General features: G+C 35.9%; 1 protein-coding gene and 1 pseudogene across 3 annotated transcripts in view; both read left to right on the top strand.

The window, feature by feature from the left end:
- The window catches only part of LOC113054624 (multiple C2 and transmembrane domain-containing protein 1-like), a 32,791-nt gene extending 22,266 nt beyond the window's left edge, over nucleotides 1–10,525 (top strand). Inside the window, exons 11-20 of one of the 3 annotated variants that reach the window (XM_026220287.1) lie at nucleotides 356–458; nucleotides 779–880; nucleotides 1,024–1,098; nucleotides 3,516–3,635; nucleotides 5,078–5,197; nucleotides 6,713–6,769; nucleotides 8,065–8,174; nucleotides 8,267–8,376; nucleotides 8,550–8,647; nucleotides 8,730–10,525. In XM_026220287.1, the coding sequence (XP_026076072.1) occupies nucleotides 356–458; nucleotides 779–880; nucleotides 1,024–1,098; nucleotides 3,516–3,635; nucleotides 5,078–5,197; nucleotides 6,713–6,769; nucleotides 8,065–8,174; nucleotides 8,267–8,376; nucleotides 8,550–8,647; nucleotides 8,730–8,801 (967 nt within the window). In that variant the 3' untranslated portion in view covers nucleotides 8,802–10,525. The remainder of the gene's footprint in view (nucleotides 1–355; nucleotides 459–778; nucleotides 881–1,023; nucleotides 1,099–3,515; nucleotides 3,636–5,077; nucleotides 5,198–6,712; nucleotides 6,770–8,064; nucleotides 8,175–8,266; nucleotides 8,377–8,549; nucleotides 8,648–8,729) is intronic. The other 2 variants (XM_026220288.1, XM_026220286.1) reach the window with 2 other exon arrangements.
- A 2,311-nt stretch (nucleotides 10,526–12,836) lies between these two features.
- LOC113053933 (toll-like receptor 8) lies at nucleotides 12,837–14,041 on the top strand (annotated as a pseudogene).
- Nucleotides 14,042–14,727: the final 686 nt, after the last annotated feature.

Below are 14,727 nucleotides of genomic sequence, written 5' to 3'. Positions count from 1 at the left end.
TTTCCTACAGAATTTTACTCAGGAAAAATTCCTGTTTGCAATAATGCCTTTAGTATATTTGTAAATTCCATATATTATAATCAATAATAATGGAACGTATTCTGCATAATTTGTTATAGCACACCTTGAGCTAAAAAAGGCAGCAAGATTTAAGGTACCATTCATCATCCAATCAAATCCTGAAGTCATGTACCGCCCTCCATAATTTCCCACAGAAGTGCGCCAAATTATGGCATTCAAATGTTTTGCAAATTCCGTTTAAGGTTGACTTCATACAGTTTTTGTTATATTATATAGCGAAAAAGAATAGGAATGATTGTGTATATTTAGTTTTGTGTTTGTTTTGGCCCTGCAGTAACGTGAAAGACATTCACTCAGTGCTGGAGATCTCCGTGTACGACGAGGACAGAGACCGCAGTGCTGATTTCCTGGGTAAAGTGGCCATCCCGTTATTAAACGTAAGCTTCTCCGAACTCTTAAATCCACGTGTGTTTTTAAAGACGCTTTTATAGATGTGTTTGAACGAGATTGATGGCGGCGGGTCTTTAAAAGCACACACAGCCAGGCCTCCCGGTGCCTGGGTAATGTCTCTGTGACAGAGGGATGCTGGTAATGAGCAGGTACTTGTCAGAGTTGGAAGTGTTGGAAGGAGGGAGGGACGGGGAGGGGATGTGCGGCTGGCTGTTTGATGCCGCTGCTGGGAGATCAGGGGTCAGCCGAGGAGGGGGGTCCGCTGGGGCTTCGCCAGACAGCAGGCTGTCACGTCTTCTTCACACAGATCCGCAACAGTGAACAGAAGGCCTACGTCTTAAAAAACAAGGAGCTGACAAGGCCAACAAAGGGGGTCATCTTTCTCGAAGCAGACGTCATCTTCAACGCCGTAAGTGTGCACTGCGCCCAGAGCGCTGGATGTTGTGTCTTTTGTTTGCGCTTTTCCACACTGTGGAATATGCAGTAATTATTGATGCATAGAGAACTCCAGCGCTAATTAAAACAAATCATAGTGCTTCTTATCGCTTCAAGGTGAAAGCCAGTTTGCGGACGTTCGTTCCACCAGAACAGAAGTACATCGAAGAGGAGTCCAAAGTCTCTAAACAGGTAAAATAAAAAAATTTAACTATTCATTAAAAAGATTAGCTCATAGATAATGACACCTCTGTCATTATTTACTCCCCTTTTAATCGTTCCACAAAACACGTGCTGTTATTTTACTAAAAAAAACACAAAAAGTTTTTTTTTTTCTTTTTTTTTGAAGAATAATTACACAGCTGTGTCCATAAAATGAAAAAGTGGTTAAAAAACTCCAAAAAGGCTAAAATAAATAAAATAATAATTTTATTAATTAGTTTATGTTTTTAATTGTTATTATTTTCTGATAGTTCATTTATACAGTTTTAGTTATAGTTATTTTAGTACATCAGATTAAACTGAATAACACTGAGAAATGTTTACTTGGCAACTATTTAAAATTAAATACGTTTACAAATGTTTATATTTTGTTTTTATTTCAGTTATTATTCTTCATTTGTCATTTATCTATCTTTTTGTATTTTCATTTTTCATTTTTCATTTGTTTGAAACATTTTGTCTGTTCGTCTTTTTTATTAGTTTTCTATTATGTATAGATAGGTTAATTCATTAAAATTCATTTTTAATTCAGTTTTAGTTAATTTAAGTAAAAAAGATTCCTTTTCAATTAATGTTAACGGGTTAAAGGAGTGTCTATTTACACTAACTCCGCCCACCATCGTGTGATTGGGCTACACAAGATTTCAAAATACGCCTGCTATACAACAGCTGCAGTGGTGTAGGTAGTAAAGCACATAATGTTATGATAATAGCATCTATCACTATTTGCACTTAGCTGCTGCGTATTGTTAATTTCAATTAATTAAAATTATTTTTTTTTTTTTGGTTTTAGTTAACTTCAATAACAATGCTTCAGAAGACTCTGAATGTAAATCACAAAAGTCATACGGACAACTTTTATGGGGCTTTTATGATACATTTGAGTTCCATATATAAAATAACAGCACACACGGGTGTGAGATCACATCAGGGGCGAGTAAATAATAACATAATATTCATTTTTAGGTGAACTGTTTATTTAATCCAACGGCTGCAATTAAATCAAAACCACCCCAATGAGTGCCGCCGGTCCCATGCCCACCACACAATAGGCCGAGGTGTTTGGGACAGGGGGCGCAAGCGCTGAATCGCTGCGTTTTCCCCCTTGCCCTGCCGCTCTAGGTGTTGAATAGAAATGTCAAGCCGGCCCTCATGAGAGGAGAGGGGCCACCCCAGAGGGCCCGGTTGCGGCTCTATGGCTGTGCCTGCTCATTGTCCTCTCTCTCAATGTGCCTGCGTGACAAAAGCGCTGAATTGGAGGGGCTGGGCTGAATCAGACGCTGTCACAAAGCTGCGCATTGAGCAGAACAGACCGATTCTTCAGTCCTTTATGCCCGTCTCAGTGAAGAGTTCAACCGCAGATTCGGCCGTATATCTAACCCCAGCTGTCAGTCACACCGTCACTTATGGAGATGATTACATTTAGCTCCTTTTTTGATATGCCATGAGATTAGTGCACCTTTTGGGCTGGTTTGTGTTAATCATGCGAATCAGAACAAGAAGAAGTCGTTTCATTTTCACTAGTTTGGCCTTTGATTGAAGAGAATAATATTTATGTTTATAAAAAAAGTAAGTCACAAAATCAAAATTTGGAATGTTTATTGTATAAAAGTTTTTCTTTTCTTTTGGTGCACACAAGTTTGAGGTCAGTAAGATTTTTTTTATTAATACTTAAATTGATTCAAAGTGACTGTAAAGATTCATAACGTTTATGTTACAAATTGATAATGTTAAATCGATCAAAAGTGACAGAGACATTTAGTGTTATAAAATATAATAAACACTGTTCTTTTGAATTCTCTATTCGTCAAAGAATCCTGAAACAATTTAGCATGCCCCCCCCCCAAAAAAAAAATTAGACAGCAATAATTATTATTGTTTCTTGAGCAGCAAATCTCCCTATTAGAATGATTTCTGAAGGAAATGTCATGTGACACTGAAGACTGGAGTAATGTAAAACAATTCAATTACATTTATACATAATTAAAATATATTGAATATATAAAAGTGATAGGGATTTGTAATAATATTTCACTATATTAAAATACATGTACTATGTTAAAATACAACTCATATAATTGCACAATATATAGAATTGTGAGAATATAAGGTAATACATAATATAGTTCTTATACAAGTAAATTATATAAAATAGACCTATTCTAATATATTCTATATTCTTTTGGTTTGAATATATGTCATAAAATATATTTATGTAATATAAACATAAAATATATCAATATATTTCAGTAACATTTTCGATATAATATTTCCTATTTCTTGCTATTCAGCAGTATTCTCCAAAAATGCTCATAATTTTTAAGGAGGCTGTGCTGTAGTTTATGGCTAGCTCTTGTTTTGGTTGAATTTCTCTCTCACATTCTCAGATGCTGCAGCAGAATTTTAACCGAGTGAAGCGTTGCGTCCTCTTCCTCATTAACGTGGGCTCCTACATCAACAGCTGTTTTCAATGGGAGTCCCCCCGCAGGAGTTTATGTGCTTTCTTGGTAGGTGGCAAATACACACAGAAACAAACACCATATTGATACACACAGCTCAAAGAAACTCAAACTCTCGTGTTATAGATTAAAAGATTTGTCTAGAGAATAAATATATGGATGCAGAGAATGTATATATTATGATTTGAGTGTGTTTGGTGACTCTTGTGTGTTGAAGGGCTGTGATGTGTCAAGTGTGCTCGTAGTTTAGCGCTGAAGAACCCTTGAGCTAAAACAAGTAGATGTGCTCTCTCTCTGTGGCCTCGTGCCTGACCTCCCCCCACGCCCCCAGCCCCCCACGAACACCTCAACAGCCCTTCACACGGTTCACACACTCCATCTACTCACTTCCCTCCTGTACCTGAAGGAGGCGCTGTAGACTCTGAGTCGCCCTCACAATAGATTCACTTTGCTCTTTTCATCTGTACCTGTTCATGAAAATGAACTGACCGAGATTTGACCTCCCTCTTTAAACAGTGAAGTTCAGCACGGGTTTACGACTATGAATGGAAACTTAAAGCTCATTTACAATACAATAACAAAGACTATGAAACCGTTCCAGCTCTAATATCAGATAGGATGAACCACATTCAAAGCCTTTGTGAACATCAATACATACATACTTGTATAACACACACACACACACACATACACACACACACACACACACACACACAAATATAGTGTGTATATATTCACTAATGTACACTAATGTGTATATATATATATATATATATATATATATATATATATATATATATATATATATATATATATATATATACGTATATACTAAGCTTTTGAAAAAGTCTCTTTTTATACTCACAAAGGCTGTATTAATTTGATTTAAAAAAATCATAAAAAGTGAAATTTTGTGACAACATTACAATTTCAATAAACTGATTTTCTAAAATATATTTTATTTTTATTTTTATATATTTTAAAATGTAATTTATTTCCTGTGATGGCAAAAAGTAATTTATTCCTATGATGAATAGAAAGTATATATATATATATATATATATATATATATATATATATATATTAATGAATCGTTACCGAATAAAATGATACTATTTATTGATACTATTTAAATGATACTTTATTAACAAAATCCACAGATTTTAAGTGATGGATGGATTGATGGATGGATGCCTAATTTTGTGAATTATATCACCAGCTGTCACATACTTTGAAATCATACACAGTAATTATAATGAACTATTAGTATACAACTATAGAACTATATTATATTATTTTATGTGATGATTAATATTAAATGTTATTATCAAATATTCAATATTAACTGGAGTATATTTATTTATAACCATTAGCAGTTATTGTAGTAACTTATTATAAAGGAATTATTGTAATGAAAATGGATTGCAAGACATCTATTAATCAATAAAATGACACTTTTAATAAAGAATGTTTTGGTTGTGATTGCTCAGATCTTTGTGGTGGTGGTTTGGAATTTTGAGCTCTACATGGTTCCATTGTCCCTGCTGCTGTTACTGAGCTGGAATTACTTCCGGCTGGCCTCGGGGAAGGAGTCGCACGAGGGGAGCGTGGTGAGTCTGTTTCTGCATGTTGAGTCTAATGAGGGCTAAATGTGTGACGTTTATCTCAAGCTCATTTCAAACACATGGCTGTCGCAGGCCGTCACAGGAAATATGACCGTCTCACCCTACCCATATATCTTTCATTATTTGAACTAACCATCAACAATTCCTGGTTTATAAAACAGTTATGTTATATTGTGCACAGCTGGAATTGAATGTTTTTATTCCAATTACTTCAGGTAATTAAAAGTAGTACAGTTATATGAGTTCTTAAACGTGCCATCCCACTTACCGGGTGTATTTGCTTATCGCATTTTCCAATTAAAATGTGTCAAACTAATTTCATGCCATCGTGAAATGTTGCCAATCAAACTAAGTGTGTACACAGAGCTCCCTGCAAATTGATTCCTTTTTTAATTGTTAAAATGGTGTTAAATGAGTGCTGATGACTTTCAGTGAGCGGTGTTTCTGAAGAGGGAGTTCCCAATTAAGCCATCAAAATGTGAATTACATTTTTATTCAGGAGTATCAGGAGTCAGTGGCGATATGCATCAGATACATTTCAAAACAATAAAATAATAATTTTCTGCTACTTTGCAAATTAAAATATAAAATTATCATATTGACCAGCATGAATTATTTTTTTTGTAAGCTCGATTTCAGTTGACGGACACATGACACACACTGAGAGAGAATCATTTTCACATTCAGGAGATAGACAACACTATACAGTCTGTCCCAAATGTGAGCCGTATGCATATGTTTTTCATATGTGGCCTAATGGTTAATAAATGTTGGAACAGTTGGCATTAGATAGTCATCAGTCTGTATGTGATGTAACGTGAGTCTTTAAATGACATTCTAAACTCCCCTGAGCAAAAAGGTTCTTGCTCTGAGGATAATTTTTTTATTGATCAAGAGACACACTGGAATTCTCAGTCGAGTTTTATTTAGATATCAACTTCATCTCAGATGTTTCTTTAAAAACTGATGAGAAAAATACAAATGAGATGATTCTTGATGTTGAGTGTATAAAACAGGGTTCTTCTCATTGTTATCAAATTGTGATTTACAGGCCTGGAAAAGTCAGGAAAATTAATAAAATGGTAAAAAGTCATGGAAAGTTTTTATCTGATAAAATTCAGATTCAGAAATGATTTAAATAGCAATTGTTATCATTTTATTTTTTATTATCAAGTAATCAGGGGTGGCTTGGGAAGGTCATGAAAATGCATCTGTCAGAATATTCCTATTACAAAATGAATGCGCATAGAACTTAATGAGAAATGGTGACGTTAATATGAAGATCTCATACTTATTGTGATTCAAGTTCATATTGACTTTTGCAGATTTTGGTATCTTGGTGAAGCTCAAGCATGAGATTTCTAGGGTATATTTCTTTGGAGAAGCAGGAGAGCAAAGTTTCTATTTGCTCTCCATTGACCTCAATGCTGCTTTCACTCTAACAGAAAAAACTGAGTTATTAAAAGGTTTGCATTTGTGATTTTTCTTGTTGCTTGATAGGAAGCGATGGAGGACCTTCTCGAAGATGTGGATGAAGAATATGACAAAGATGACAAGGTAACCATACATGTCAATGTGGAAAAGTAGCGTCATTATTTCTTTGTCAACTCATTTAGACTCCTCTTATCACTGGGTCATGTTTCTGTATAGAATAGCACATTGTTTGTGTTCTTGTGTGTTATCTGAAGCTCATGAGGACAGCTGAAAGACTGGCATACAGACACACAGTTTAATATATGTGTCAGTGCTTTAGTTCAATTGCACCTGAGGCTTGCATTGCAAAATATATAAACATATTGCAGATGTTTAACTCCAGCCATTCTTCGCATTCCCATAACCCTTTGTGTGCCACAAGGCAGCCATTAACGGCCTGAACTTTGACCGTGGGAGCTAATTTGGCTATTTTGGCACAAATGACCCAGACACCTGTTTTCCATTCATAAGGATCCCTGTCATAGGCCCGGGCTAAGCCTGGACATATGTTTGCACTTAGCTTACCATGAAAATACAGCGAGGGTTGGTATCACTCTCCAAGCTTTCAGAATTTGTTCCTGCTAATTTATGGGGACAATTGATTTGTTGAACCCTGACTCTGTAAGTTGTCGGAGAAAGAATAACACAACTTGCAGCCAGTCCCACTGATTTATGTGACCAGAGACACAGGTGAGGACTGGGGTGCAGAACCCGACGCCATCAAGCAGGGAAAAACACAAGATAGCATGGTTTAAATCACTTATATTTAATTGAAAAAATGATTAATGTCAATCTATTAGAGCAAGCATTAAACACGCCGTAAAATGGTGTAAATAAAATTCATATTTTCTTTATGAACTTATAAGAAACTGTATTTTTATTCAGAAACATTAGCAGATGTCTTTATCGTAGTAACTTATTCTTATGAATATTGCTACTTGCTGTTGAAAATCTATTTACGCACCATGTGAACAAGATTTCAATATTTATGGTCTAATATCCCATAAGAAAATTCAAAAACACTATGAATAGTTAAAGGATATGGAAAGCTCACAATTCAAATTTGATTTCCAATATTTTAAATGCAACTTTTGACATTTGATTGAGATGAATTTAAATCTAATGTTTAACATTATTCCATTCAGAGGCCCTCGTTCCATATTAATGAAGCTGCGGTTTGGGATTGGAGACTTGCTGCTTTTGTGTTAAGCTACACCAAGTAACCTTTTAGTCTAAAAAGAAGAGACACCAGACAGCAAACAAAAGCTTCCCCACCCCCATGTCTTTCATTTCTCATAACACAACTAAAAAATCATGTTACCTTATTAGAAGTTTTCCTAATTCTTTTGAGTAACTTGTTATGTGCATTCAAACAACAGGACTCTGAGAGAAAGGGCTTCTTGGACAAATTCTACGCAGTTCAAGATGTGATCTTAACAGTTCAAAATGCTCTGGATGAAGTGGCCTGCTTTGGGGAAAGAGTGAAGAAGTGAGAAGCTTGGATGTTACTCATACCTTTGATGTTTCATTTTTTTTGTAGCATTAATTTTGTGTAATGAATGCATGGTTCTTCTCTTTCAGCACGTTTAACTGGTCTGTGCCTTTTCTGAGCTGGTTAGCCATAACGGTTCTATGTGCCGGTGCCACACTAATATACTTTATTCCACTACGATACATTGTGCTGGTCTGGGGTGAGAATTCCTATTGCTTTTGTGTATTCAACACTTTCCCAATGGTTTGTTGTAATGAATATTTGCAGAATGTTCTTTAAATAGAGATGCATCATTAGATCTTGCATACTAATGATTTAAAGGGTATAATATTTTGGATATTAGTAGGATGTGAACATGCATGTCCCGCACAGGTATCAATAAATTCACCAAAAAACTTCGGAACCCCTACAACATTGAGAACAACGAGCTGCTGGACTTCCTGTCTAGAGTTCCATCAGATATCCAGCTGGTAAGTTATTGATGATGATTAGTGATGTATTTTCATTCCTTTGCATGATTTACAACATGTTTGTGCAAAATGTGCTCATCAGATTCAATACAAAGAGCTCAAACCGGAGACTTCTCTGAGTCCAAGCAAGAAAAGGAAGAACAACCCCGGATAGATGCTGAACTGGGACTTTACAGTACATTTCTAAATCAACAGCCTCCAAAGCACTGTTCACGTACAATACACTGTGAGGGTTGCAAATCTTTAAAAGGAGATATATTTCTATTATTATTTATGCAAATTTGCACAACTATAATAGCTCAAAACCTACTTGTTCATGTAATATATTTTGTATTATATAAACATATATATATACTATGAACCTTTTTATTTAAAGAGAAAAATGCTGCAAGCCGGATTCAAACTTGTGTCGCCCATAAGAGCACCATAGCTCAAAAAACATGTGCCTACCACTTGGTCGCAGCTACAGCAAATTAGACTTTTTAAATGTTGAGTCTATATAATGTGGCTTCTGGTTCAAAAGTATCAGCCTGAAAATGTTATTTTGCAAATGTCTGCACAGTTAAGTGTTATAAATGCAACAGTCTTTTTTGAAAACACCAAAGACTTTACAGTGAACTTTACACCTTGTGGTTGCTCTATAATATAATTGTCCTTGGATAACTTTCAATCCACAAGCACAGGGAGAAACTGCACGCTGTGCATTTAAATGGAAAGAATGTACACATGCATATGAAAAGTAACTGTAAATATACATGTTGTTCTAAGTATAAATGTTGTTCTTTATCCATGACAGATGTCATATGCTGATCACTGTTCATATGCTATGATGAAATTGTATTTTATTGTAATATTTGTACATTGTTTTGCTTGTTAATGATTTGTCAATTATCTATGAGCAAGTAACTGTTAAGCATATATACTCAAGCAGATCAATTATTATTATTAGAAAGAATTATTTGTGAACATGTAAAGAAAAAAAAAAAGGCATCTTCATACAGGGTTGAAACCAACTAATGAAAATCTCTCTTTGTGAACTTTCGGATATTTATTTTCAAAAACTATGAAATAATACACCTTTTTCTGAATGTTTGTGGTTTATTTTGTATTTTATGATGAAGCCAATCTATGTTACTTCTGTACTGTATGTGAAAGGCAGGATTTGATTTTGTCCATCAGGAATTGATTGGATCTCTTTAAGGTATTTTTTTTTTTTTTTTTTTTTTTTTTGGCTCAATGTCCACCAATGAATCATTCACATTAAGACAAGAATAAATAGGGTCAATTTGGATTCCATGATGACTTTAACCGCACCTTACAGAACGAAACAAAGCATTAATTAAAAACAAATTAATACATGCAGTTAAACATGGTACCATGGGGTTTTAAGTGCATATGACATTGTATAATCCAGTATTTTAAAATGCAGATTGTTAATCATTTGTCCAAGATCATCCAAGCAACTAATCCAGATTTCTCGGGACGGGGGTGGGACAGTAACAGATGATGAAAGAGTCATCATGCAGGTGGAGTTTTGTGTCTCCATTAATAAGTTCATATGGGCAACTGGACGGTCCATCTCCCAGTAACAAATGAAAGGTTTATAATTAGTTTCTTTAATCTCTTCCTTATTAAATGCTTCTTTGGGAATCGGGACGGACTAATTGAGCTATGAAGGGCATCTTTTTAAAGTAGCAAAAGGGCAGTCTCTCACATGGCCTGGGCTTTTAAAAAAGATTAATGAGAATTTAAACCAGTCTTGGGTTACCCTTCTCACTTCATTAAAGGCCTATGTAATTCTCCACAGTGCTCCTATACTGATGGCAAGCTATCACTATCATGTATAAACACTTTACAATAAAATAAATGTATTTAGAATTTTTTTATGATTAATATATTTGCATTGCAGTAATGAAATTGACTGAGGAGAAATGTAAGTAAATGTTATTAAATTTTTTATTAATGGTACTAAAATGTGCTTTATTTTCTTTTAAAAAATAAAAAAAATTTAAAAGATAATTTACTTTTCCCTTTTGATTTTAGGTCGAAATATGACCCAGACATTTTTGGAGATTCTTCCATCCATACCATAAATGATAATAGTCAGCACCGGTCATCACTTTTATTCATCATGCTATCTGGAAACCAAGTCAGTCACACACAACACAAAAACAAAGTTCTAATCAAAGCACCAGTACTGTTGTATTGCAGACCATTATTCCTCAAGAGCTTGAAGCTCGTCACATTACGCCCCGGGCAGAATTCAACACCCCCTCAGGCTCAGACACCCCGCAGGATCACGAAGGCTGGAAAAGGTGAAAAGTGCAGTATGCGACCAGGAAATCACTGTCAAGATTGTATTTACTCTGCCTCCTTAAGTGTAAGGATTTGCTCACATGTCGAAGGAAGTAGTAGCAGCAGCATATCTCATGAGGTTTGTGTGTGTCTCCGGCCAGGCATGAGTGCTTCTCTTACACAGTCTTGTGCAATCAGAAAGAGTTTCTAGAAAACAAGGTCCAAACACTTTCATCTCCACCACACATAAAAATAACAGCTAAACACCAGCACTGACAAAATGCACGATGCTGAAACAAGTCAAACAACAAATTACAGAGTAAAACACGCCTAGATAATGAACCGTCCCTTGTTCATCTCCATGCCTCATCCCTACTGATCAGAAATACCAAAGACTGTGGAATGGATACAACACATTTAAAATTAATAATGGGCCGATCTGTATGTGGAACACGTAGCAGTGGTTGGAAAGCAATGCATGAAAGCTGCCCCCAGGTGCTGAGCAGAATATGAGCACTGGCACCTCTGCGGGTTCACACACAGTGCTATGCATCTAATTGCTGAAGTGTCCACTCACACTCGCAGTGTTTCTCCACGGCATACTAATGCACTCTCGGCTCTACACGCGATGAGTGCCAGTCTGGCCTTGTGTACTCCTGATGTCTGTAGAGCTGATTAGCGGGGATCTTAGCCATTGCTGGAGAGCTGTGCAAACAGGAGTGTTTGCAGATCAGGTTATTGTTTAGATCTGCCGGCAATGCTCACAATGTTACTGTTTCAGTTGAAGATGGTAGATCTGATGTATTGGATCAAGTAGGATTCGAAGGTTGAGAAAGTATTGCTACTGAGTTGAATGTTTACTATTCTTTATGTTTTTTGATATTTTGGTTTGGTTCAGTCGCACAATATGACTGCCTATGTTTCCTTTGTAATCATTTTCTGCAACATAAATAACACAATGATGAAGCTTCACCATCTTACTAAAGAAAAGTGCCTTTCTCTATTCAAAAAACAGCCATAAGTAAAAAATGTTGTGAGTGTGACTTTTTTTCATCCATGGAAGATATGAAAGATGTCTCATTGTTTTTGCCTATACCATGAAAGTCAGTGGGGTCCAAAACAATAACGTAAATGATGAAGGTCAGTAGATTTTCCATTTTTTAGGTGAACTATCCCGTTACGGCAAACAGATTAAAGTCATGCATCAATTTTGTTTCATTTGAAGGGAAATAAGGAAGCATTCTGTAGCTTGAAATGTGAAACAACAGGGAGTTAAAAAAAATCCCTATGAGCAGACACATATTGCTTAACCATGCCTTTCTCTACGGATTGCTCTGGTAAGCACACTTTCTGATCTGTAATACAACTACCCAACCGTTCAAAGTTTGGGATCAGTCAGTTTGTTTTAATTAAACGCCTTTTTTTCAATAAGGCACAATAAATTAATCAAAAGTGACAGTAAAGACATTTATAATGTCCATGTGACATCAGAGGGTCAGTTGGAATTTTTTGATCTTTTGATCTTCCATACAATATTAAGCAGGAAACTACATATTGATAATAATTATAAATGTTTTTGAGCTGCAAATCAGCATACTAGAATGATTTCTGAAGGTTCCTGTGACACTGAAAACTTTAAATTGCATTGCATTGCATCACAGAAATAAATACATTTAAAATATCAAAATACTGTTTTTTGTTGTATTTCTCCATCAAATAAATGCAGCCTTGGTGAACCTAAAGATAAAGATAACATTTGACTGGTTTCTACTGTCTTCTTGCATTATCAGCACACGTTTCTCCTGTTTAACATTGTGCTGCTTTGACACAATCTGTATTGTATGAAGCAATATGTGAATTAAGCTTGACTTGATACTTCTTTCAAAACTATTTAAAAAACCTCCAGTTCCTCAAAGTGCCCAATCTCAGTTGGAATGAGATTAATTCGCTAACCAACAAGAATCTGAAGAGTGACTCACTGAAGGAACTGCAGTTTCAGGCAAATCGACTGGATTTAATGTAAAAGAAGGACGGTGGATTCAAAGGTCTTTTTAAGTCTCTATTGAATCTAACTCACCTTGATATATCACTTAACAAGCTTCATGAAATACCAGATAATATATTCAGCTTTTTTCCAAAGACAATAAAATATCTTAGCGTGAGCAGGAACACGCTTGCAGATTTTGAGTGGGAACAGCTCATATATTTACTCCAGTTAGAGGCTCTGGATCTAAGTAAGAACAAACTGATGAAAACTATCAAAATATACAGGTTCGTTGAAGGTCTTAGACTTGAGCAATAATCTTATCTTCAACTTGCATCACAGCTTTCTCGATGATGTAAAAAACCGATGATCCTCAATCTTGCTTTCAACCGCTCGCAGCACATCAGCGACGCATCCTTTCAGACCGGTAGCGATCACTACCTGAGCATGCTAAACCTGCAGAGAAACCCTATCCACCGTACCTGTGGCCTTCTGGACTTCATTCTCTTTGACTTCATTGGAATCCAAAAGGGGTCATCCAATGAACAGTCTGGACTTTAAAAATGCCTGCATCAACAACAGAATTGCTCAAATCCTTTATGTTCTCACTTCATCCATCTTCACTGTCATGATTTCTACAACCGTCATGATACATGTGTTCTACTGGGACATGTTGTACATTTATAAACCTATGTAAGGTATGATACAAAGGACTCTTACGGTGTCAGAATGGGTACTGAACCACTTGTATTTTGAGCTGGAATCTGGAGGAAGACAAGTTCGTCCACTCAGCCTGGCCGAAAGAGAGTGGACTCCTAGTATACCGATCATGGATAACCTGAACCAGACTGTAAACCAAAGTAGAAAGATGACAGTGGTCACAGTGGGATCTTCAATATGGCAGCTTTCCTGGCACGACAAAGGCTGCTGAAAGAGGGTGTGCATGTGATGGTGTTGGTCATGCTAGAATCGGTTCTTCGACAGTCGAGAATCCTAAACTTGCGGCGCTGTCTGTTTGACACAGTGTGCTGGAGTGTCCCAGAAACCCAGCGGCAGAAGGCTTTTTCTGGCAGAGTCTGAGAAACGCAATGTTTACAAATGACTTCAGTGGATGATGAACTGGTACAAAATGAGTAATTTTGGTTAAAATATATGGTTGAAGCTTTCTTGGAAGCTCTTTTTTCCCCTGAACTGTCTGTGATTACAATGTTGAGGAACTTTTTACATTTATTTAGATTTGTAAATGTATTGTTTAAAATTGATACATTACTAAAGTAAAGAGTTGGTCAAAAATCTATACAGGCTAACGCATTTTTAAGGAAAGTCATTTAAGTTATTTTTGTGTTATTTTAATACTTTTTCAAACCAGAAATAGGAATGAAGTTTTCACTCTCTAGAACAACATTAACAATATAAAACATATCACTATTTTTATCTACATGGGGGCATTGTATTGTACACTAATGTAACACTCATTCCCAAGTTAGTTTTTATCCAATGAAACCAAAGTCAAATGAGTTTTTCACCATTCTGTCTGGAAAGAGTACCCTACCAATGCAGTTACTTCCCTCTTGAACTAATTTTATCAACAACTTCTCAAATTAATCTTAGTTATAGTGCAATCAGAGTCACTATTGTACAGGACATACTCTGATGTGCTTTATCACTATCAGAGAGTGATACAGCGTGGTGACATATTTTTATCACTCCCTTTTGTGGACTCACATAGTTACAATACACAAACATACAGTTACTCCAGCTCTCTACGTCCCTCCCTTTTTCATCTTTTATTCATCAGGAA

Source organism: Carassius auratus, chromosome 35 (genome assembly GCF_003368295.1).
Source record: "Carassius auratus strain Wakin chromosome 35, ASM336829v1, whole genome shotgun sequence".
NCBI classification, from domain to species: Eukaryota; Metazoa; Chordata; class Actinopteri; order Cypriniformes; family Cyprinidae; genus Carassius; species Carassius auratus.
This window is presented reverse-complemented; position numbering and strand designations above follow the sequence as displayed.